The sequence below is a fragment of the Rhinopithecus bieti genome, unplaced genomic scaffold (assembly GCF_001698545.2).
Source record: "Rhinopithecus bieti isolate Rb0 unplaced genomic scaffold, ASM169854v2 scaffold_2476, whole genome shotgun sequence".
NCBI lineage: Eukaryota > Metazoa > Chordata > Mammalia > Primates > Cercopithecidae > Rhinopithecus > Rhinopithecus bieti.
Window position 1 is genome coordinate 115,593 of NW_016803754.1, and position 25,984 is coordinate 141,576.

At 41.5% G+C, this 25,984-nt stretch overlaps 1 protein-coding gene and 1 gene segment (V, D, J or C); one reads left to right on the forward strand and one right to left on the reverse strand.

Moving 5' to 3' along the window:
* Positions 1–566: 566 nt before the first annotated feature.
* Positions 567–3,255, reverse strand: LOC108515552 (lithostathine-1-beta). The gene is made up of 5 exons (XM_017852525.1): positions 3,143–3,255; positions 2,410–2,528; positions 1,965–2,102; positions 1,028–1,139; positions 567–819 (listed from the first exon to the last, which is right to left on the reverse strand). Exons 1-5 carry the CDS (start codon positions 3,204–3,206, stop codon positions 752–754), a joined length of 501 nt encoding a protein of 166 aa, XP_017708014.1. The 5' UTR covers positions 3,207–3,255; the 3' UTR covers positions 567–751.
* A 19,810-nt stretch (positions 3,256–23,065) lies between these two features.
* Positions 23,066–23,900, forward strand: LOC108515486 (Ig kappa chain V-II region RPMI 6410-like). The segment is given in 2 exon segments: positions 23,066–23,141; positions 23,569–23,900. Coding segments are annotated over 2 exon segments (381 nt in total).
* The last annotated feature ends 2,084 nt before the right edge of the window (positions 23,901–25,984 follow it).

A 25,984-nucleotide genomic window follows, 5' to 3' on the forward strand; every position in this document is an offset into this window, starting at 1 on the left:
TAAGAGTAATATTTCAGAATTTGACTTTATTGAGAGTTAGGATATTTAAAGAGATAATTAAGTATGCCTGTATATTTAATTTACATAATTGATCATTCACTTATTCATTCATCCAAGGAGTAGCATTTAACAAACTTTGCAGGCTGGCCTCCAAAAATGTACCACTAATGCACTCAGGACTGTAGACCTGACAATTCTCCTTAATTTATCACTTCAGTCCTGACTTCAAATTGCATAACTGAGAACAGATGTGTTCTCCTCAGACTCCAACTATGCGAATTCTTCTGGAATATCAAATACTCCAGTCAGACTGGATCAACAATTTAATTATTTGTGTAACTCACACTAGGTTCATGCTAACATGTGTTGCGGATAAAATCTTCATCTTTTTATCTTGTCATAAACAAGGCCACCACATGTTCATAAGCCTGGCATACATAAAATGTGAGTGGGGTTGTAACAGGCGGAGGGGCCAGGGCAAGCTCTGGAGTGTGACAATCATTCCCACCCCAACCACCCAAGCATGGGCTGTAGAAAGAGCAAATGCAGAAGACAGAACAATGGAGAAAAATATGTTTGTTTTTATTTTTCAGGGCTCTAAAGACTGGGACAGGTAAAGGTACTGAAGATCAGCAATGCAAACTCATTAGGAAGGAGATGGTCTGAACTGAGTTGGAGAAATAGTCTAGTTTAATTTTTGACTTCGTAGTAATTGCAGGAGTGGTTCTAGACATCCATTTTTCAGCTGCCTCTAGTTTTGGAACTTGCAAACAAAGGAGAACTTCTTCTCACAAGATTCATCCTTCCATTTCTTGAATCCTATAGTACAATGAGAAGAGTCAGACAGAGAGGATCAGAAGGAAGGTAGCCCCTCCTCTTCCTAGGACTCAGAACAAAAAACAAGAGGAAATATTCCTTTATTTTCCAGATAAGGAGCTCACCTTTCCTCTATCCCAGTTCCCATGTTCATCCCCAGAGAAAAGCAGGAGGGAAATGGCAACAGGTGGATAGATTGTCTGCCTCTCACCTGAGCATGAAGTCAGGCTTGCACAGTAGCCAGCATTAGCACTGCTTGGGGCTCCAATGTCCCAGGATTTGTAGGAGACCAGGGACCCACTGCTCCAGTGCCAGCGGCGGTTCTAGGTAGAGAAGAGCCAGAACAGGGGCCATGGTCACTCAAAAATCAATAGAATAGCCAGGCCTGTGTGCACACTCAGAAACAGGCCAAGATATAGCAGAAAGAATAATCGTTGTTGTCACCATGAACATCGTATTATTTCCTCTGCTTTTGCTCCTTCTCTGGAATGTCCAAATTCCTCCTCCTCTTCTAGCAAATAATAAGTGTTCAGAGTTTGATACAGAGACCCATAAAAGCCCATTATAGAGAGTGGTTCCTGATTTTTTTTCCTGAAGCTCAGAACTCTCATATCCAACATAACATTGGCTGTAGAGTAGTTGTTGATATATTATTTAGTTTAACACTATAAGTGTTATAAGTTTAACACTATAAGTGTTATATATTATTTAGTTTAACACTTATAGTGTTAAACTAAATAATATATCAAGAACTACTGTACAGTTTTATACATGTGTATAAAATGTATAACAAATGTCAGCAGTGGATTCTCCCCCACTACTCTTTTCCTATACAGTCTACAGAGGGACCTCTTCCAAGACAGACAATAGCAAAATAGGGAGGAAGTTGTACATAAAGATGCATTTCTAGAAGTTGACACAATGACTGTGCACATGAATTCCCAGGAGCCCAGAAAATTCAGCCTCAGCTCATGTCTCTAACTACCTACACTGAACTTCACAACTCATACATTATAGGATCTATAAAGAGGTTTCTTTTATTTAAAAAAACAAAAAGATAAAAGTTGGCGCTTGAGGTGCCAGACCTTAAAAGTCCCTCTTACGTCTCAAAAATGTTTATAAGGAGATAGAGGAGGCTGCAGACTGACCTTTTTGGGGTCATGGAGGCCAATCCAGACATTGCTGTCATCAGTGCTACTCTCCTTAATCAGTGAGGCCACGAAGGCACCCTCCGTCTGGGTGAGCACAGATACCAGGTTGCCTGAATTCATGTTCTGGCAGTAGAGCTGTAGGTGAAGAAAATGGAGCACTCAGTGGAGGAGGAAGGTGTGAAGGATCTACTGAGACCTTCCAGAGGATGTAACAGAAAAAGGACAGCACAGAAATGTCCCTGATGATGCTGTCACTGACCACCAGTATCTCTGTGCTGGGAATGTGTTAAATAATGTGATAAAGTAGAATGGGAAGTTTTGGATCAGTGGTGGAATAGGGAAGGGATCAATCTTATCTGATTGCAGCCACAGAACACACTGCAAATTAGGAGCTGCCACTACCTTCATGAGCCTCCCTTTCCCTGCTGCTGTCCTCACTCACATCTGCATCAACCCAGGTCTCAGGGTCTTCATTAAAGTAGTAGCAGTAGGAGCGATAGGCATTGGTACCTTCTGGGCAGCTGATTCGGGGATTAGGCAGCTCTGTCTGAGTCTCCTGGCCTGGGGGGAAAAAGAGATAATTAAGAAAGACTCTCAGGGGAAGGAAAAGGCTGGAAGGTGAATTAGGGACTTCTCAGTTTCCTTTATAAGAACATACTAATACAGTGTGTACTGGAATGACTCCTCACCTCTGCCCCCTGCATCCTATCTCTTTTTTTTTTCTAGTTTCCTCTGCTCAAGACAAGAGCTTGCAATGAATAGGCTAAAGAAATGTGTCCTCATTTTCCCTTTTATTTCTGAGGCTCAGGCTTCTGCCTTTAAAGACCCAGTCTTCCACCTTTCTCAAGTTTCTCTTGATTTCCCTGCACGTTTGCCTTAGCTCTCCATCCTATCAATGACTACATAAAAACATCCAACTGCCATCACATATAGATTCAATCAGATAAACTCAACCACAATGGTCACCTATAAGTAGTCCTATTAAATTCTGTCTCAAACTCATGAATGAAATGAGGGTGTTTTTGAATGGGATGAGATCAGCCATAATGATCACTGAACAACATAAAACAACCCCTGATGTTGGCTCTGCTTTTTTTCAAGTGAACCCTATACATGAAGATGGAGGGAAGACTTCAGAGCTGGGGTTGTGGGAGGTCTGGGGGAAAAAATCTCACCTTGGCTCAGAGACAGGAACATCAGGCAGGAGATCAGCATGAAGTGTGAGTTGGTCTGAGCCATGCTGAGCAGCAGTGAATCTCTTGTTTAAGGAGCAAATCAGCAATCTTTGTAGGAGAACACAGGGAAGAGGGTTTGAAGAAGAGAGCAGAGTCCCTATTATCTTTCTAACATCCCCTCCTCTTGAAATTCCTGTGACCAGGAAGGTCCACTGAGATAGCTACACTCCCAGATATTTCTCTTTTGGTTTGGGGATAACAGAGGCCAAATTACCCAAAATCAGCTTTGGTTTTGCTTAAGCTTCATTACTACTGGGATCTTTTATTCAGAAAATCACCCTGTATCTACCTCAAAATGAAGAGAAAATCCCATGTTAGACATGCTCTTCTCCTGTAATGCCCCCTTACCTGTTGGTAAGTGCCTTGTCCCCTTGAGGTGGCTTGTCAGGTCAGACAGAGTAGGAGCTTTATATTAGGGTCTGAGAGAAAACCACATGATATAAACAGTGGGTGGAGCAAGGAGTAAGGGTCAGAAGGCCTACAAAGGGCACTAACAGTAAGAGATTCTGGCATCAGGAATAGCTTATTACTGGCACACATTAGGAGTGGTCACACATGATATCAACTTACCATAAACAGGTTAGCAAACTGTCCAAGTTGATGTTGGGCTTTGTCCTTCCTCCACAGCATCCACGTGTCCAGTTCCTATGGCCTTTAGCCATCCTAGAAAGAGCAGAAGAGTAGATTTCTTTGTGCTATGTAAATATGGGGTGATCCTTTCTTTGGTTTAGATGTGGGTAGGGGTAGGGGAAGAGTCAACTGAGTGTGAATGATTAAGCCCAATTAGCTGGTGGCTTTAAGTCATTTCTCCATTCCCTTTCAGGCTCAGGAAGCTCTCAAACCTACTTCAGAAGGCAAGGTGTATTAGTCCATTTTCACACTGCTATACTACCAGAGACTGGGTAACTTAAAAAAGAAAGAGGTTTAATTGACTGACTGTTTAATTGACTTACAGACTTTCCTGAGGCTGCAGAGGCCTCAGGAAACTTACAGTCATGGAGACTAAGGGGAAGTAAAGCATATCTTACATGGTGGCAGATGAGCAAGAGAGAGTGAAGAGGGAAGAGCCCTTTATAAAACCATCAGATCTTGTGAGAATGCACTCACTATCATGAGAACAGCATGGGGGAAACTACTCCTGTGATCCAGTTGCCTCCCACTAGGTTCCTCCATCCACGCATGGGGATTATGAGGATTACAATTTGAGATGAGATTTGGGTGGGGACACAGAGCCACACCATATCACAAGGTTTAGTAGTGATGTAAATTTAAACCAGCATTTCCAGCAAGGTTTGAGTATAAGTAGCTAGCAGGATACAGATGTTCTCAAAGTCCAAGCAGGTGGCAACTACAGGGAGGTGATGCCTAAGTAAGCTCAAAGTAGTGGAATATGAAGTTGTTGGTTTGAAGTCGATCATCTGTTGTTGTGAAGTTACAGATAGTGATGGAAATTAAACACTTACTGAAATTCCCATTAAATACCCATTCAGATTCAGGGAGCAACAGCAAATCTGGAATTTAAACTTGAGTTGAAAGACTAACCAAAATGTTCACAGAAATAGAGATGGCTATATCAATTGGGATAAATGACTAAATAATATATTTTGAAATACTAACAGGAGTTAAATTAAATAAGTTAATATCTTTATATAAACATGAGCTTATTTTCAAAAGCATATACAAACTTAAAAGAATTTTAAAAGTCAGTTGCAAAAATTTACAAACTAATAATATTTATACGTGCTTTAAAGGGCTAATTCTTTATATTGTTTCTTTATCTATTCACATGTAGTTTAAAGTAAAATAAATCCATAATAAAACACTATACAAAAAATTTTCATACTTGTTAGAAATGCAAAATGTTTGTTCCTCAGTTCTGCAAGAAAAAATCAGCATTTAAACAAAAAGTTCTCTCAGTGAGGCAATTTTTACTTTCTGCAGAAAGGATGCCCCTCACAGATGGAACAATGGCAAAGGCATACACAGAATAAAGAGACACCAGAATATTCATTCCTTACGCATGAGGTCCCTATTGCTGTGTCCTGTCTCCATTGGCTACAGTCAGACCTCACAATCTAAATTACAATCTGATTGGCTAATAATTTAAAACTTTTAAAAATAGGTACAAAAATAAAAATTTTTCCAAATAAGGAAGGGGCATAGGCTGTGAACTGGGACATACCTATGAGCACATCCAACACAAATATCTTGGTTAAGGTACAAGGACATGGAATGTACTACGTGCCTGATGAGCATGTTTAATAGCTGTATAAGATAGATAAGGCTTAACAAAGTTATTAGCATAAAGCAAGGGGGCTTGAGGGAAGTTCATCTTTAAAATAAACCATTATTTCTAACACTTATGATTTATTATTTAACAAGAATGGAAACTTTGAAGAGGAAACATTTTACTGTCTACATTACTGTTTTCCTGGTGAGTATATAACTTAATTTCTTTAAAATAATCATTTTAAACATAGATGACAGAGGTTAATATTGTTTAGCCTAACAGGTTCAAAAGTGTTTGTCAAACTATTCCAATTTATTTCAGCATTTTCTAAAAATAATTATGTTTTCTTAAAAGCTTATAACCAGACAAAGATGTGAGGGTTTTTTTTCTATAAGTAAGAATTTCAATCATATTATTCAGAGTTAGAAAGGGATGAAGAAGAGAGAAGTATAGTATGCTTGTTACCATGAGTTTATCTTGCCAAAATCAAACAAGCAATTATTATGATTGTTATGGTTATTATTATCATCATTTTTGAGACAGGGTATCTCTTTGTCACACAGGCTAGAATGCAGTGGCTCAGTCATGGCTCCCATCAGTCTTGAGCCCCTGGGCTCAACTGTTCTCCCACCTCAGCCTCCTGAGTAGCTGGGAGTACAGGCGCACACCTCCTTGCCAGGTTAATTTTTGTATTTTCAGAGGAGACAGGGTTTTACTATGTTGCCCAGGCTGGTCTCAAACTCCTGGGCTCAAGCAATCTGCCTGCCTCAGCCTCCAAAAGTGCTGGGATTATAGGCAGGAGCCACTGTGTTGGGCCAATTTTTCTAAATTAACACAAAAATTTTTTTTGTGGTAATTTGATAAATTAGAGTTTTTCTTTACATCAAGAAGACTTCAAATAGACCATGACTTTTAAGGTACAAAAGATCCAGTGCTTTCAAATACATAATAAAACACATTGTGGCTAGCCTGATATGAAAGCATTTTAAAACAAATAACAATTGATACAACTCTCATAAAATATTTATTGCCCCAATAGCTGTATGCCCATTTAGATAACTAACCATTATTGCTCACATATGTGACTGACCAAATTCCACATGCCAGGTAGTAAAATTGAGGATATTTACCGGCAGCCACTTTGGTTCCAAAGTGATGCCTTTATCAAGGAAGCCATATTTCCTAGCCCTTTAAGATTTATCTCCTTGTCCTCAGGATTCTGAAGGTCCTATCCTCTGAACTAGTTTTACAAAGTTCTAAGAAGCTGATTTTAGGCCTTTCCTATCTATTTCCTCTGTTAGTCTTCACATAGGTGGAAAGGGGTAAACTGGACATCTAGTGTTTGTATATCCCCAAATGGGGGCAATGTCTTGATAAACCTCAATAAAGCCTAGAGAGTTTCGAGGCTATGGCTTATTTTTAGTGCTATCGGCCATCTTCTATCTGCTGTTCCCTGTTTTCCACCTTTTAACAGATTTGAGACTTATGATGGAGAGAGAATCTCTCTTTTGTTTAAATCTCTTGGCAGGCATGTGAATAACAGCCTGTCTGCAAACTTTAGACTGGAAAGCAAAGGAGTTGAAGGAGTACCAAATGCACCAAGGATTTTCCATGGTCTGCTGTATTGTGCAGATGTAAAGAAACTTCCTTATAAATTAGCCTCTTCTGCTTCACGGGAAAGCTTCAGTTTATGTAACACCAACTTTCATCACGTGCTCTCTATGCCAGGCACTATTCCAAATGCTTGACAAATAGGCACCCACTTAATCCACATGACAACTTTGTAATATGGGTACCACTAGGAAACATATATCACATATGAAGAAACTGAAGGTAAGAGCAGAGCTAAGTAACTTCCCCAAGATCAAACAGTTTGTCTATATTGAAGCTAGATGAAGCTAGATTCAAAGGCAAGAAGTTTTGCTTCGGGATCATTTTCTTAGCTCAATGAAACCTGCTAGTTTCCTTCTCTTTTTTATTTCCACATTCAACCAGTCTAACTCTCTGACGCCTAATTTCAATTAGGCCCATTGATCATGGCCATGGCCAGAGGCCGCATAAGAAAAGCTAAAAAAAAAAAAAAATACATTTAAGATATCAAGCACCCAGTCCTTACCTTACAAGTTAATTTGTCCTTTACACACGCTATCATCACAATCCTGTGTGTGTGTGTGTGTGTGTGTGTGTGTACGTGTTTTTAAGGAAATGGGAATTGTTCTTTAGAGTCCTCATTGTAAGGTTTTTGTATCAGTTCGAACCCTGAGAGCGCTCCAACAGACAACAGGAGATGGTGTAGAGCAACATGCTATTTTAATGAGCGCTTGGGTGCAGGATAGCTGAGGCCTAAAATGGCTTCTGCCCCAAGTGAGGACAGGTCAAAGGTTTTATAGTCTCCTGTAAACAGGAAGTCTGACATAACTGGTACGTTTACCCAGATGGCCTCTTTCTCGATCCTCAGTGATCTTCAGGGGTATGTGTCTTCCAGCTGGCTCTCTTCCTGCTTCTGCTATCTTGTTGGCGCACACTGCTGGTGCAAGTAGCCTTGCGCCTTGGGACTGGGCCTGAGAAGGGAGGAGTTATTCATCTCCTTGAGTTTTTAGGCCCTGGGGAGGATCTTACATTCCTGTCTGTTTGGTTATAGGAAAGGGAAAAGGGAGACTTTCTCAATAACTACATCAGGCATGACACAGGGGGATGTGGTACCTCGGAAAAAGAAAAATTTAATTTTTGTATATTCTTGAGAGATGGGTTAGTATCCATAGTGTTGTTGTAGCAAGAGCTTCATCTGGATTGTCTGGCAGTTAACTGTAGTTTCAGCAGGAGTTTTAATGGCTTTTGTTATCAGTGGGGCAACACAGGGAAGAAATAAGAGGAACCCAATGATGAAGATTACTGTCCTTACCAGCATTTTAAATCCTCCTAAATTAGAGAACCACCTTTCTAGAAGGTTTGTTGGGTCCCATCCCTTCCAGCTCTGGACTGGTACATGGGCTACTTTTCTGATGTTTGAAGCAATTTCTAGACCGCTTTTCCGTTATTGTCTATGTTAAGACAGCAGTTAGAGATATTAAACTTATCACAGACTCCGCCCTCTTCTGCTAATAAGTAGTCTAGTGCTAGCTAGCCTGTTTTGATAAATTGCTGCGTGCATTTGGTTTTGTTGTTGCACGAGCATTTCCAGGGCTGAAGTGGGTTTGGTTAGTGATTATCTCTACAATAGCTGGTAGTCTGATTATTCTATTTAGCATATATATAGGAGTGCGATAACCTCAGGAACCATCCTCAGCCTAAGTGGCAGGACCATTATACTGGCAGGACCATTATACTCCATGATCCGTTGCAGAGGCTATTCGTCCTGTTGCCGTCTTTGGCTTCCTCCTACCTTTGAGGATCATTTTTCTTTGTTTAGGTTATTGTATACAGGGACTCCAAGGATGTTGCCTGCTGTTAATGTTTTGGAGGAAGGTGTAGCCTTGGGGGTGCGTGGCCCTGGTACGATGGACCCAGTGGGGGAGTCTTTGGACTCTCACTGCAGTTGGCGTGCTGAGTGTCACAGTGTAGAGGCCTGTCCACTTTGGTTGTAGCTTTTGGGTGGGGGTCAGGTTGGTAGATAAACACATCTGTGCTTGCAAGACAATTATGTTGAGAGGACAAGGAGGTGTTGACAGGAGAGGCAGGGTCTACATTTGCTGTTTCATGAATGAAAAACCGTGTCTGGATTAAGGAGGGGAGGTAATTCCTGAGTGGCTCAAAGTCTGGTAAGGGTGGAGGCCTTAAGACAAAAGTTCGGCCACACATGATTTCAAAGGGACTATAAAATGAGGGCGCTTTTGGTGTTGTGTGGAGTCTCATGAGGGTGAAAGGGAGATTTTTTGTCCACAACTGGTGGGTTTCTAGAGCCAGCTTGGTGAGTTGGGTTTTAAGGACACAGTTAATTTTTTCAACTTTACCTGAAGATTGAGGCCTGTAGGGTGTGTGGAGAACCCACTTTATTTCTAAGGATGTAGAGATGCCTTGGGTAATTTGGCTGATGAAGGGGGGCCTGTTATCAGACTGGATGGATGTTGGGAGTCCAAAAAGGGAAATTATATGCATGATGAGAGTTAGTGTGAGGATAGTTGCACCTTCTGAAGTTGTTGGGAATACTTCTGCCTACCCAGAGAAAGCACAGACAAAGACTAGAAGACAGAGGAGCCATTTATCGGGTGGTATTTATCGAGTGAAGCCTACTTGCCAATCTTGCCTGGGCATCTGGCCCCGGGCTTGGTGGGTAGGAAAAGGTGGTGGCTGGAAGGAGCCCTGGGGTGACACTGAGTGGTAGATAGAGCAGGACTGGGTAATTTTTTGAACACGGCTGGAAATGTGAGGACAAGTGAGAATAGGGCAGAGAAGTTGCAAGAGAGGTTTGTAACCAACATGGAAAGAGTCGTGGAGGCTTCGGAGGTGATGAAGACTTTGAGAGTGAGGAAGAACAAAGCGCCCTTCCTTGACATACCATGGTCTTTGCTTTTGAAGGTTTTGGGCTCAGAAGTTCTCTTTTTCTTCTCAGGAGTAAAGAGGAGAGAACAAGGACAGGGACAGAAACTGACCTTGCACAGGTTTGTAGGGCTACCTGTTTGGCTACCTGATCTGCTAAAGCATTTCTGGCCGATATAGGATTGTCTGGGGTTTAGTGGCCCCTGCAATGAATGATGGCAACTTTCTGTGGGAGCCTGGCAGCTTGAAGGAGCTTGCTGATGGGAGAATCATTTATGACAGGGATGGTTTTTGCAGTTAGGAAACCCCATTCTTTCCAGATGGACGAGTGTGAGAGGACTATGTGGTATATAATGATAATTTGAATATATGTTGATCTGTGTCTGGCTGCTACAGTGAGAGCTCGAGTGAGGGCGTTGAGTTCAGCTTTTCGGGAGGTGGTGCCTAGGAGGATCGGATTGGCTTCAATAGTGTGTGTGTGGGGGTGGGGGGCGTGACACTATAGCATAGCCAGCATTCCAGCATCCTTAATGTAGGAAGGTGCTACCATCTACAAACCAAGTAAAGGAGGCATCTGGGAAGGTTTGGTCTGTTAGGTTTGGCAAATGTGTAAGAAAGGTTTGAACAGTGTTCACACAGAAGTGTGTAGGGTCTTGGTTGGTTGTAGCTTCGGGTAAGAGCATGGTGGGGTTTAGACGGGAGCTGGTTAGCGTGGTGATTTTGGGGGTTTCTATGAATGGAGCATACAGTTGAAGAAGCTGTGGGGCAGAGATTAGAGTACACTGCAGTGAGTTAGCATGTCTTTGATGTTATGGGTGAATAAACTGTTAGATTGGCATGGAGAGATAGTTTTAGGCTTTTAAGGGTGAGGGCAGCAGCTGCCATCAATGCTCGGAGGCAGTCAGGCCATCTGAGAACTGTGGCTTCAAGCTGTTTAGAGAGGTAGGCAACAACCTGGAGGCTAGGTCCCTTAGACTGGGTTAGAACACCCAGTGTAACTTCACGCCATTTGTCAGTATACAGGGAGAAAGGTTTGGTGAGGTCTGGGAGAGTGAGGACAGGGGCTGAGATGAGAGCCTTTTGGAGTAGATGGAAAGGTTGAGTAAATAAGCTATGCAGGTTTTAAAGGCTCATGGAGAGGGCCTTTAGCAGCTTGGTGTAACGGTTTGGCACGTAGAGCGAAGGAGGGAACCCAGAGCCTAAAATATCCTGCTAGTCCCAGAAAAGAGAATTTCTTGCTTAGTTTGTGGAGGTGGGAGGGACTGGAGGAGGGATATGCGGTCGGTTGTGAGCCTTTGGGTACATAGGGTAAGAGGGAGTACATATTGGTGCCCTTTTAGGGGAGACGTAATGCCCCCGTTCTGCCAAGAAGTTTAAAAGAGAGAGATAGTATGGGCATTGCAATCTCTTTGAGAGGCGCTACACAGGAGCAGATCATTAACACAGTGGAGGAGAGTGTACGGTTTTGGGGATAAGGTACAGAGGTCGCAAGCAAGGGCCTGTCTAAAAAGGTCGGGGGCTGTCTCTGAAACCTCTAGGTAGTACACACCAGGTGAGCTGATGTGAAATGTGGGTGTCAGGGTTTCCTACATAAAGGCAAAGAGATATTGGGAATTAAGGTGTAAAGAAATTGTGAAAAAGCATCCTTTATGCCTAGGATAGACAATGGGTGGTATTGGAGGGAATTGCAGAAAGTAAAGCATATGACTTAGGAACTACTGGAAAGTACAGCTTGGTTAAAGAGCCTGAGGTCCTGGACTAAGCAACAAGTTCCATCTGGCTTTTTGACAGGTAGAATTGTTATGTTAAAAGGGGAGTCTGTTGGGCGGAGTAGGTGACTGGCGAGGAGGTGAGAAATGATAGGTTTTAGGCTTATGAGAGCTGCTTAGAGGATGGGATATTGCTTCTGTGATAGAAACTGGGTGGCCTTTTAAGGGTAATGCGGATAGGGGTGTGGTTTTCTGCAACTGAGGGTGTGGAAGTATCCTAAACAGCAGGATTAACTATGGATGGGGGATAAGGAAAGATTGCATGTTTTAGGGTGGGAGGTTGAAGGAGTAGAAGAAAGCTAGAAGTACTGGAGGGGTCTGGGTGGATGTGCTGGGTACTATGGGGAATGTGGAAGTGAAAAGCGTGGAGTTTTGAAAGGATGTTTCTGCCTAGGAGCAGAGTTGGGCATGAGGGCAGGCCTAAGAAAGAGTGAGTGAAGGAAAAAATGTGCAGGGAGCAGAAAAGTGGAGGGGTGGCTCAGGGTTTGGAGACTTGTCCATCAATTCCCACAACAGAGACTTAGGAGGACTGCATGGGTCCTGAAAAATTAGGTAAAGCAGAGTAGTTTGCCCCAATATTAATTTAAAAAAAAACATACTGGCCTCCCTGCCACCATCAGGGTTACCCTTGGCTTGGATGAAGCAATGGTAGTTGCTGGGGCACCCATTTCAGGGCACCATCAGCCTTCAGTGGCAAGGCTGATGAGATCTGAGTAGGAGGTTTTGGCCGGTTCAGGAAGGGATGGGGGCAGTCCTTGCAGGGGCCACTCACAGTCCAACTTCCAGTGGGGTCCTCTGCAGAGGGCGCATGGGCTGGTGGGCATACCTGGATTTGGGCATTGTCTGGACCAGTGGCCTTTATTGCTGCACTTGAAATAGTTGCCAGGTGGAGGTGGATTGCTTGGAGGCCTCCATGTGGAGCTGCGACCCTGGGGGCCTGCAGGGCCCCTGATGGCGGAGGTAAGCATTTGAAACTCTGCCTGTTTTTGCCTTTTACTTTCCTCATCACAGCTGTTAAAGACTTTGAAGGCTAAATTAAGAAGGTCTTGTTGTGGGGTTTGAGGGCCATCGTCAAGCTTCTGAAGCTTGCGCCTAATATCACAGGTGGATTGGGAAATGAACTGAAGGTTTGAAATAGTGGTTTATTCTGGGCTGGTTGGGTCTAGGTTGGTATACTTTCTCATGGCTTCAGTTAAACGAGAGAGAAAAAGGCCCTGGGTTTTTGTCAGGGCCTTGGGTGATTTCTGAAAGTTTTCATAGTTTACCACTTTTGGGGACCCATTTTAGGCCTGCAAGGAGGCACATAGTTATGTGGTCTTGATGGCACCATCCAGAGGCCCCATCTTAATAATCCCAGTGGGGGTCCTGGCTGGGGACTGCCTCCGTGCCAGTAGGCAGGGCAGGAGCTTGGTGATGAATTGTGTCAGCATGTGCCTGAGCCAAGGGCCAGATATGGTCCGGTCCGGGTCTTCTGGGGTGAGGGTGGAAGATAAGATAACGTAGAGGTCATGCCAGGTTAGTTTGTAAGACTGGTAAGGTACTGAAGCTAAGATAAAAGGTAGGGTCTTCTGGAAATGAATCGAGTCTTTTGTTAATTTGAAAGACATTAGTGAGGGAGAAGGGAACATGCACTCTAACAATACCTTCAGTTCCTGCCACTTCCCAAAGGGGGCATTCTAGCACCGGCACTGAAGTAAGGGTAGGGCATGGGCCAAAGATGGTGCCTGAGCGAGTATGGGTGGGAAAGAATAAAGAAGCCAGAAGTGGTTCCTGCTCAGGGTATGAAGGGGAAAGAAGGTTTGAGTTGACAGGCAGTGGAGGATAGATAGGGGCATAAGGTGGTGGGATGGTTTGACAGGCTTCAGGAGAGGGAGGGTGAAGAGGAGAATTAGTACAGACAATGCTAGAGTTGTCCCGAGGAGAGGATGGTGTAGGAGAAGAAGTGGTTACTTTTGGAGGTGATGCCAGCTGGGAAGATGGTGGCCGAGAAGATGGTGACTGGGAAGAGGGCGACTGGAAAGGTAGTGGCTGAGGAGAGAACAAGGAGGTTTGGAGGGTTAAAGAAGACAGTTGAGAGGAGGAGGTATGGGCTTTAAGGGGTGGACAGCAGTCTGTTGGATCGAATGAGGAAAAAGAGAGAGGGTCGGGAGGAGAAAGGTGATCAGGGCGGTGAGAATGGAGGGGAAGGATTTGAACAGGTAGGTAAGGATTGCAGAGGTTGGGTACTAATTTGAGTGCACAAAGGCCTGGACATAAGGAATTTTTTCCCCATTTTTCCAGTCGTCGGCAATAATTACTTAAGTCGGTTAAAAACTGTAAAGTTAAATGTTCTATTTGCAGGCCATTTGGACCCGTTATTTAATTTGTACTGTGGCCAGGCTGTATTGCAAAAAAAATAATAATAAAAAAATAAAAAAAGACAAGGCGCATAGGGTGGATATCTTGCCTGAGGCCTAAGGCTTGCAGGTTTTTTATGAGGCAGCCTAGAGGGCTGTTTTTTGGAATGGAGGACAAGGAGTTTTCCATAACAGACGGTAGGCTGGGGAGAACAGGGAAAAAGGAGACCGTCCTGGACGGCAGGAGGGAGATGATAAAAGGAGTAATCGTCACCGCTGCCTTTTTCATTCTCCGAACAGGGTCAAATGGCTAAGAGGCAACCCCTTAAGACCAGATGATCAGCGACTGCCTGGTACATGCCGGAGCCTTCTTGGACCAATATCGGATTTTTGGATGGAAGAAACCAAGAGAGGCCATGCCGATTTTTCCCTGTTAATGGGATTCCCAAGGAAATTTACCAGTAAGTGAGATCAGTGACCAATATGCATGCATGGAGAAGCAACAGGAGACCGAGGAGCTTCCTTTCTCCAGCTGCTGTGGCCTGCTCTCTGGGGTGGAGGGGTAGGTCCATGGAGGATGCAGACCTGAGCCCCCTCCTGGGTTTCAGCACCAGATGTAAGGTTTTTGTATCACTTGAAACCCCAACAGCGCACCAACGGACAACATGAGGTGGTGTGGAGCAACATGCTGTTTTAATGAGCACCTGGGTGCAGGATGCCTGAGGCCTAAAATGGCGTCAGCCCCAAGTGAGGACGGGTCAAAGGTTTTATAGTCTCCTGTAAACAGGAAGTGCCCTAGTCTGAGGTAACTGCTACGTTGGACCCAGATGGCCTCTTTCTCCATCTTAAGGGGTACGTGTGTTCCAGCTGGCTCTCTTCCTGCTTCTGCTATCTTGCTGGCACACACTGCTGGTGCAAGTAGCCTTGCGCTTGGGACTGGGCCTGTGAAGGGAGGCGTTATTCATCTCCTTAAGGTTTCAGGCCCCAGGGAGAATCTTACACTCATGGCCTAATTGTCACTTAAAGGTGACATCTCTTAACACTGTTACAGTGGGAATTAAATTTCAACATGAATTTTTGAAGGGATAAACATTCAAATTATAGCATTCTGCCTCTGTCACCCCCAAAACTCATGTATTTCTCACATATAAAGTACTTTCATTTTAACCCAATAGCTCCTGGTCTTAACTCATTCTAACACAATCTTAAAAGTCTATGGTCTAGATTCTCATCTAAATATCATCAAAATTGGATATATGTAAGACTCAGGTGATGATTCATTCTAAGGAAAATTCCCCTCCAGCTGTGAAATCAAACAAATTATATGTTTCAAAAATATATGGTAGGACAGGCATAGGATAGACAATTTCATAACAAAAGAGCAACAGAAAATAAAAAGAATTAGCAGGCTCCAACTAAATCCCAATCCCCACCAAAAAAAATAAATAAATAAATCCTGAGGTGTGAGAATTTTTTGTTTTGACTCCAAGTGCCACCATCAGCACAGACTGGGACAGAGGTTGGGCCTCCATGGCTTTTCTGGGAGCAACCGATGCAGGAGCTCTCACAGGCTGGACTATTATCCCCAAAGCTCTTGGCAGCTGGTGTTTCAAACTGTTATTGGGAAGTGCAGGAATTTTTTATTTTTAGTTTTAATTGGAGGAAGAGTTCTGCCAAGCAATTGATTTAACCAAAAAAGAGAATGTATTGAAGGAAAATAGAGAACAGAGAGTTTATTTCCTCTTTCCTGCTTATATTTAGCATGCCTGTTTTAGGTAATCTCTGGGGCGTAAAATTTTTCAAACCTCCCTTTTGTCAGGAGTTCTTCCCTCCTGCTTATGTTTAACAACTATTTGCCTAGCAACCCACCCACTGATGTTCCATTAGGAATTGTCCTAGTGGGTAATCTCTGTGGTGGCCTTGCACCTGTGTCAGTTCTCTCGTTGAGCCCTGAGGCTCCCTGACACGTTTTTTGAAATCTAGCTCTTACCATCAGCAATCCTGGAGAGTTAACACTCTATGGACACCATCAAAACTTATACCCTGTACCTTCTGGAGTGATGGCCAGCACCACATCTGGGCTTCTGTAAGCCTTTTCTGAGATGGCTTAAAAGAGTTGCTCAGGAATGCAGGAATCAGAGACTTGAGGAAGCCCTGAGTGATGAGCAACAAGGTTCCAAGGGCTCCCAAGACTCCTCTTTTGATCTAATTCTGTTCTCCAGACATTGGCATTTTGAGCTTGTGATGGGAGTTAATCTCCTTATCAAAATTTGGCCACCCCCTAGGTTTTTCTTTTCTGAATATGCCTTTTCTTTATTTAAAACACAACCAGACTAAGAATTTTCCTAATCTTTACTTTCTGCTTCCTTTTCAATATACATGTCATATTTAATTTTTTCCCTTTTCTCAAGTTTTACTATTGACAGTTTAGAAAAGCCATGCAGCATCCTCGACAATTTGCTACTTAGATATTTCTTCCACCAAATATCCTAGCCTGTGGTTCTTAAATTCTGCCTTTCATAAAATGTTGGGACACAAAGACCATTCAGCCATGTTTGTTGCCACTTAGTAAAAAGGATAACCCTCATGTCATTGTGCAATAACATGTCCTGCATTTCCATCTGGGATCTCATCAGAATTACCTCTACCATTCATATTGCTGCTATTCTCTTCAAAACCACTCAAGTAATCTCACTGATGATTTAGGTTTACCCTATAGCTCTCCTCTTCTTGAGCCCTCACCAGTGTAGCCCTTAACACTCTCTTAATAGCAATCTAGGCTTTTTTCTAGCCTGATCCTCTAAACTCTTTTGCCCTCTGACCATGACTCAGTTCCAAATCTGACACACATTTTTAGGTGTTTCTAATAGTAACAACCCCACTTCTGGTACAAATTTCTACCTTAGTCCATTTTCTACAGCTAGAACAAAACACTTGAAACTGGATAATTTATAATAAACAGAAATTTATTTTCTAACAGTTCCAGAGACTTAGAAGTTCATTATTAAGATGCTGGAATCTTTCAAGGGCCTTCCTGCTGTTTCATGATATGGCAAAAGCCTGAAGGGCAAAGAAGCAAAAGGGAACGAAACTAGCCATTTTATAATGGTGTTAATCTCAACTATGAGAACAGGGGCTTCATGGCTCAATCACTTCTTAAAGGTCCATGTAAATATGATTACAATGTTCAGTTAAATGTCGACATGAATTTAGAGAGGATAAACTTGATCATTTTCCCTGATTCTCTTACTATCTTCATTCTTCTGAAACCTGGTTAATATTCATCTTCTCAATTGACATAATGACATTTGTTTAAAGGTTATGTGGTTATCTGTCTTACACTTTTCATCGGTTCATAGCCAGAAATACATTATGGGTTTAATTTGGATTCGTGAATTTACCTTGCCTTGGAGGCATATCATTGATCCTCTGAAGAAAGGATCTTTTCACTTGAGAGAAAATCCAGTTTGGGTTCTGAAATTTCACTTCTATTCCTCAGCCTCATATGTTACAACAGTTTATATTTCTGCTAGTTCTGTGCCTTCTGTATTTGAAAAGGACAATGCCGTTCAACAAGTGTGTTCTCTGAACGTAGATATTGGTTTCGCTTTTCATGTTTTATGGTTCAGGGATTCCTTAGTCCTACTGTCAAACTAAAGAGGAAAAATGAGGTAAAAGTAATATAAGTAGTTTATTTGGGCCAAGTTTGAGGACTACAGCCTGGGAGCATAAATTCAAGTTTTCCTGAATATATGCTCCAATTAGCCGCAGTTATCATCGGGTTTTTAAAGGAAAAAAAGAAAGGAGGCAGTTCCTAAGTTCTTTACTAATAATTTACATTAATAACAAAGACTATTTACAGGTTATAAATCGTAGTTTGTATAAAAAATATCAGGATAATAAATGAGGCAACTAGTCAGGAACTAAATGCCCTTAAGCAGTTGCCCCCAGGCATGGGTGTGAAGGGGTATGACCAAACTTCCACACTCATGCCTCTCTGGGCCTGATAAATTTTGCATACCTCACATAGGTCAGAGCTCCGAGCTATTTTTTTTTTTTCTCTTCTCACTACAAAGGGTAATTCACTTATATCCTGAAGTTCAAAACTGTTGTATTTTTTCCCAAACAAATGTTGGCCCTCCAGCCCATAGGCTTACAGTGGACAGTTGACAATAGTCATTGCCAGAATGATTCCTCCTTGGAAATCTCAAAAGAAAACAAACAAACAAACANGCGCTGGGAGTTGGAGACTGGAGCTGTTCCTATTCGGCCATCTTGCTCCGCCCTCGTGATTTTTTTTTTTTTAATGCAGATGTCAATGAGAATATTGTGCTGCCTCAGTTTTATTTATTTTTATTTTATTAACTTTTATTTTAGATTCAGAGATACACGTGAAGGTTTGTTACATAGCTGAATTTGTGCCATGGGGTTTGTTATACAGATTACTTTGTCACCCAGGTATTAATCCCGGTGCCCAATAGTTATCTTTTCTGCTTCTTTCCTTTCTTCCACCCTCCACCCTCAGGTAGACCCCAGTGTGTATTGTTCCCTTCTTTGTGTTCATGAGTTCTCAATTTTCAAGTTCTGGACAAAGCTTGAGGGGAGCAAGTCACTATCCAGATCCCTAGTGTCCCTTCATGGTTGAGTGACCATGAGTCGGATTTCGCCCTCACAGTCAACAGCCTGGAGCCTGAAGATGCAGCATACTGTTACTGTCAACAGCATCAAAGCTTGCCTACCTCGTGTGATGAAACTGAGCAAAACAGTGCAATGATCCAACAATGTTATCTTGTTCAAGTTACTCATACATAATTGATGAAATTGGGTAGAAAGTTCAGTGAAAGAGATTTTGAAATACTAGTTTCTGTGATAACAGAACACACAGAGTGTAATCACCTACGTCGGTTGGAATTTTGGCCCTTACACTTAATACATGTGTAAATTTGGCAAAAGACTTAAACACTTTTATCTTGTTTTTTTTTTTATCTCTAATAAAGGAAAATACATAAGTAACTATACCATAAGACTATTATAATCATTAAGTAACTGAATACTTATAAAATGTTTATAACTTTCAAATGTATTAAACACTAAATAATTGCTAATAATCATTGTAATTTTGCTACATCTCTTAATTATGTAGATGCAATGTTTCCCCAAATACTGTTTACTTTGACATTATTTACTAAATTATGATTTTTTCCCCAAAACTCCCACTATGTTAAATGGCAGATACATTTTTTTCATGCCAAGCTGCTAAAACAGATATAAACAGTTGGAAAATATAAAAAGCTGATACTGTAAGGTACCATACCTTCAAATAAGTGCTATATAATAAGCACTCTGACTCCATTTTTGATGTTTGATCAGTGACAGCTTTCAATCACCACCTCCCACTTTCCCTTCCACCACATATTTGTGCAACTGCCTGCAGGACAGTCAAACCTCAGAGATCCTCAGCAATACAAGATAACATATCTCCAGTCCAACTATAAAAACCTAGTTCTCTGTCTAACTCAGGCCAGTTTATACCAGCTTTGGCATATCCTGCTTTCCCCAAGATTCCCTTGTGTGAGTTACAAAATTTCTCCCAAATTCTCTTGTACATGGAGTGTCAACAGCTTCACCATAATATCTATTAATTAGAAAAGATCCATCTCACCTCCATGAGTGACCACAAAATATGCCAAGAGAGCAAGTATTTGACGAATCAAGAAAATAAGATAAGCTTTTATGAACTAAATATTTCTGTCCCCTCAAAATTTACCAGTTGAAGCCCTAAGTCCATGTGTGGGTGTATTTGGAGACAGTGTCTCTAAGAAACTAATTACAGTCAAATGAGGCCATAAGGTTTAGGTTCTGATCTGATTCAATTAGGGTCCTTATTAATAAATAAATAAATAAATAAATAAATAAATAAATAAGGGAATGGGCACAGAGGCTCGTGATGTAATCCCAGCACTTTGGGAGGCTGAGGCAGGCAGATCATGAGGTCAAGAGATTGAGACCATCCTGGTCAACATGGTGAAACCCCATCTCTACTAAAAATAGAAAACCTAGCTGAATGCGGTGGCACACGCCTGTAGTCCCAGCTACTCAGGAGGCTGAGGCAAGATAATCACTTGAACCCAGGAGGCAGAGGCTGCAGTGAGCCGAGATTGCACCACTGCACTTCAGCCTGGTGACAGGGCGAGACTCCATCTCAAAAAAAGAAAAAAAAAAAAATTAGAGACCAAATCTATTAGCCCATTCTTGCAGTGCTACAAAGAAATACCTGAGACTGGGTGACATAGAAAGAAAAGAGTTTTACTCGACTCACAGTTCTGCAGGCTTTGTAGGAAGTAAGACGCTGGCATCTGCTCAGCTTCTGGGAAGGCCTCAGGAAGCTTACAGTTGTGATGGAAGGCTACGTGGGAGGAGGCCCATCACAGGGCCAGAGAAAGAGCAAAAGAGAGAGAAGGAGTTGCCATAAGCTTTTAAACAAGCAGATCTCATGAGAACTTACTATCAAGAGAACAGCACCAAGAAGATGATGCTAAACCATTCATAGGAAATCTGTCTCCATGATACAGTCACCTCCCATGAGGCCCCACTTCCAATACTGGGGATTACAATTCCACATAACATTTGAGCAGAAACAAATACACAAACACCATCCTTTTACCCCTGAACTCTCTCAAATCTCATGTCATTTTCACATTTCAAAATACAACTATTCCTTTTCAATCTCTGCCCAAAGTCTTACCGTATTCTAGTTTTAACTCAAAAGTCCCAAGTCCAAGTCCCAAGCCACATCTGATATGCATCTCCTTCCACTGATAAGTCTCTGAAATCAAAACAAGTTATTTACTTTCACAACAATCAAAAGACAAAATTCCATTGGTTAGTCACAGCAGAAATGAAAAACTTAGAAAAATACCTATTTTGAGAAATAAATACCATGTTGATATAGCCACATATTCTGCAACTTAGTCCCTAGGATTTCAGATTCTTGGAAACCATGTCTCAACTGTGTGCATCCTAGTATGGCACCAAGAGCATGTCAACCTCCCACTTTAGAAGTAGCTCGATCAATTCTAAACCTTTTCATTTAGTTTCCTAAATATTCTAAGTGACATGTAGAACTATGTATTTGTCCAAATTACTCAGGAACTGGTGGGTACCACTATGTTTTCATAGATACCAGTCCTCTCTTCCTTCCTTCAGGTCATCAACATTCCAGTGTTGAATGGTCATGATGGAAATACTTGACATTTAAGAGTGAGCACAATTTATTTAATCAGCATTCTGTATTGGAGAGCAGGCTTTAAGTAGAACTGAATTCTGAAAAAAATAAATAAGTAAAAAGAGAATCAGATAGTGTGTGAGTTCTTTCATGTAACTATAACAAACTCACAGACTGGGAAATTTATAAACAACAAATATTTATTTCTCACAGTTCTGGAATTCAGAAGTCCAGGATCAAGATGCTAACACATTCAGTGTCTGGTGAAGCTGTCTGGTGGAGTCAGAAACGGCAAAGGAGACAAACTGAATGTTGTGTCTGCACATGGCAACAGAAGGGCCAGGTAGCTCTCTGAAACCTTCTATATAAGGCCATTAATCCCATTCATTGAGGGCAGAGCACATGACTTAATCACTTCCCAAGGGGCTCTACATTTTAATATCAACTTAGGCTTTACATTCCAACAATAAGTTTGGAACATCACAAACATCTAAATCATAGCAGATATGACTAGACAATTCCTAACAAAGTCAGCATATAACCATATAGGAAGAGTGACAAAAGCAGCTGCCTTGGTTACCTTTGACCAAGACTTTCTTACAAAAAGGGTTCATTAGTGATATTCATTTATATCAACTCCAGTGATGCCATGTTGATATTATGTAACTCTTGATAGGATGTACTGAAAACACATCCCTGCTGTAATATTCTTGCCAAAAATGAAAAATCTGACTTGAATCAATAGAAAATACCAAACAATCGAATTTTAAGGACATTCTCAAAAATAAGCAGCAGCATACATCAAAAGTTTCAAGATATTTCAAAACAAAGACTAAAAAACTGTCAGAGATGGAAGGAAATTAAGAAAGCATGAAAACTGAATGCAATATGGGATCCAGAAATTTTATCCTGAAACATTAAAAGTAAAAATGTTAGATATATATATCAGTGGAAAGTTCAGTGAAATTCAAATATAGATTGTAACTTCGTTAATAGTAGTGGATTAACCATTAATGTTAAAGCTATTTGAAGTACTAGAAAAATAAGTTAAAGATGATTTTATATTCAGCAAATCTGTCCTTAAAGAAAAGAAAAGAAGCAATGACTAGCATATATATCTTATAAGAAACTCAGGAAGAAATCCTTTAGAATTCAGAATCAGTAAATGACAATGAACAGTAATTTGAATCCATAAAATTAAATAAAGGCTTCATAAATATACTTACCTCAATTCACATGTTGTTGATATTCAGGAAAACCGAATCTTGGTGATAGATATCAGAGTTGCAGTTCCCTTGGTAGGTTAGAGGCAGAAGCTATAGACTAGAAAGGTGAATGAAGGCAGCTTGTGGAGAATTTAAAATCATCCATATTTGTATCTGGATAGTGAATGTGAGTACTTTATTTGGTTGAGCAATGAACATGTTTGCACTTTACTTGGGCATAATTTATTCTGATTTATAAAATGACGAGCAAACCAAGACCTCTTCAACACACATGAAGAAAAAAATAGGAAGCACCAAATATTTACAGAAGCTCAGCCGTATTAAAGAGAAGCGTAACATTCACTGGGAAAATGCTAATGAAGTAAAAGAATTGACTGTAAACATTGAAATATATGCTGTCCCAATAAGGCTGCATAGATTGTTTTTTCTACCAGTTTTTTCTCAAGTATACAAAATATGTTGTTCATAGGAAAGGCCCCTGTACACACCATGTTATTTCTACACCACTGCACCCATCAGGGGATTTGCATATTGTCCCCCAGGGAGGACCTTCCCTTGTGAGTCTGAGATAAAAGCTCAGCACCAGGCTCGACTTGACTATCAGGATTTCTCAGGTCACCTTCTCATAATGAGGCTCCCTGCTCAGCTTCTGGGGCTGCTGATGCTCTGGCTCCCTGGTGAGGAGAGAAGAGAGATGAGGGAGGAGAATGGGGTGGGAGGGTGAACTCTGGGGGCCCCAATGCCTCCCATGTGTGTTCTGTCCTCATGTCTGGTGTGCACATCTTGTACTCTAGGATGGGGCTTGTAACTTTTATATCTGCATGAGTAAGGCCTGTAAGGTTAAGATTGTTCCAGAAGGAACAAAGACTAATGCTCTGGTAACGTCTCTGACAGAGAAAGAGGGAATGGTAGAGGAAACTTCTAGCACTCAAAGCACTCTGCTGTGCTTTGAAAATAAGTTTTTATTTTGAAATTATATATTACTGGGGTCTGAATCAAATTATAAAAATTGATTTAGCCTGAAATAAATAACAGAAGAAAAATTATTTTAAAATTGCTCTTAAAGTTTCTATATAACCTTGCACTTCTCTCTCATTATTTCAGGATCCACTGGGGATGTTGTGATGACTCAGTCTCCACTCTCCCTGCCCGTCACACCTGGAGAGCCGGCCTCCATCTCCTGCAGGTCTAGTCAGAGCCTCCTGCATAGTAGTGGAAACACCTACTTGAGTTGGTTTCAGCAGAAGCCCGGTCAGTCTCCAAGGCGCCTCATTTATAAGGTTTCTAATCGGGACTCTGGGGTCCCAGACAGATTCACTGGCAGTGGGGCAGGGACAGATTTCACACTGAAAATCAGCAGGGTGGAGGCTGAGGATGTCGGGGTTTATTACTGCATGGAAGGTACACATCATCCTCGCACAGTGGTACAGCCCTGAGCAAAAACCTCCAGCGTGGCCCAGCTGCTCAAGTGTGTTGTTTCTCTGGGGAGCAGCTGAGCAGAATCTCTATCTGTGTAAGATGAACATATTGGAGATCTCAGGGCAACAGGTTGCATCTGAGGGTTCTGTCCCATGGGTGCCTCAGTTGTACGTCGAGCAAAACCCATTCACAGCCCTGTCAGCTGCAACAGCCTTGGCATAGCATAAGCCATAAGAAACCAGAGGTGATCCCAGTGTCTGCATAGGTAATAGACTGCCCTGAGGGAGAGCTGAAGGAAATCCCATCCCAATCCTCTCTGCCTCACCTGCATTGGAAAATAAGACTTAAACAGGTTAATAGCCAGACAAATAACCCAGATTTGTTGAAACACTTGTTGAAAACAACTTGAGGTTTAGCAATTTAAAGTCTGTATTTAAGAGGATAATACGTGGTAATATTCAAAAATTGATATTTTTCAATCTTCCTAACTTCTTATTTTTCTCTTTCACCACTTATCGTCCCACCACGTATTGATCGTGGAAAGAGGCTTCTGCACAAGCTGTCATCATGAGGAGCTGACTGAGGGCAATTAGTAAAAATCTTGGATTTCAGCGTCAAAATGGACTTTTGTAAATTCATGAGAGATAGAAAACATGAATGCTAAAATTATTTTATTTGCTTCAATTGTGTCTTGCTGACAGAAAGGGGTAGTTTTTGAAATTTCAAAAGTTGAGTTTCATAAACAGAAACTTAGACTAGAAGACATGGGTTATAGAATTTGCCTCATAGACCACTGAAATAACACAGAATGATGTGCGATTTCTTTCCACAAAATGTAAGAATTTGAGGACAATGGGCAGACTTCAGGAACGGGAGAATGAATGGAAGATAGTGGGGGTCAACTATGGCCCGATAACCTGCTCTTTGACTTACATTAGGTACAGTTGTGGATGGCAGTGACTGTTGGGGGTTGACGATATAAACTCAGAAAGGAACCCAAATGTCTTTCTTACGAAAAATCACGGAGGAGAAAGTATCACTCCCTGGCTCCATAGGTTGAGCCTACACCACTGCAAGTTTCAAGGAAAAGTAGTTCATCAAGAATGATCTTTTAGTTCTGCAATCATCAAATGTTCATTGTGGTTCCTGTGCAAATAGACCTGAGGTTATGTGACCTAATCACAGTCGAACTATAATAATGAGCAGATGCCATGTGATTGGGTTTGACAACACAAATCATGCAGTGACACGCTAACCTGAAGTCCCAATAAAGCCTACATCAACTGGGGAGCTGTGGCAATGATGACCAATATATCCATGATTCAGACATGTACTATGAATGGTATGCGCAGAATTTATCAACAACAAAAACTCCATGAGGCCTCTGTACGGGGAGTTTCTACCTTTCTAGACAAGCACCCATAGACTGCACATGTCATGAAACCATAGCCCGTGTTCCATGGACAACACTGTCTGCGAGTAGAGGCTGCCTTGTGCAATGAAAGAGGCACAGCCAGATTCTCCTTTCATAGATGGGTTTCTCTGCCTGTGCCAAAGCAGAACTTGAGTCCAAATGTCCACTTGGCAAATACGGCAGGGGAACAAAAAGTCAGGTAAGCATCAGCTCAATTAGAAAGCTTTTCCTCACTCTGGAATTTTAGATTACCTAGGCCTCATTCTGTGCACTGTTCTCTGATGTTATAATTTTATAAATTTTGTATTTTTTATACCTTTTGCTGTGGTTGCTTTAGGGCTTTTAACCACAATATTATTGTAATGGGAGTGGAGATAACTTTTTCAACTAAATAATGTTTTAGAAATTACAATTTTGGTATTCAATTGTCATGAAAATAATAAATGGTTTTCAACATATAAGTACATGCATTACTTTCACACAATGTAGTCATTAGATGAAAATGAACCTCATTCCTATCTTCTAGTAGTAATTGTATAGAAAATATATAGCTTGCATAGATGACACTTAAAGTAATGCCCTAAAAGTATTTCTAAAGTAATCATGACATAATATGATCAAAGTAAAGGGGCATTTGAATCAGCAGGACAACATATTCTTTTTCCTTGGTAAGGAAGTAAACCACAT

Coding starts and splice junctions, on each gene's coding strand:
- LOC108515552 (XM_017852525.1), bottom strand. CDS start 3,206: ATGGCTCAGACCAACTCACACTTCATGCTGATCTCCTGCCTGATGTTC. Junction 1,140..1,964: donor GCCTCCATGACCCCAAAAAG/GTCAGTCTGCAG, acceptor TTCTCTACCTAG/AACCGCCGCTGGCACTGGAG. Junction 820..1,027: donor AAGCCTGACTTCATGCTCAG/GTGAGAGGCAGA, acceptor ATTGTACTATAG/GATTCAAGAAATGGAAGGAT.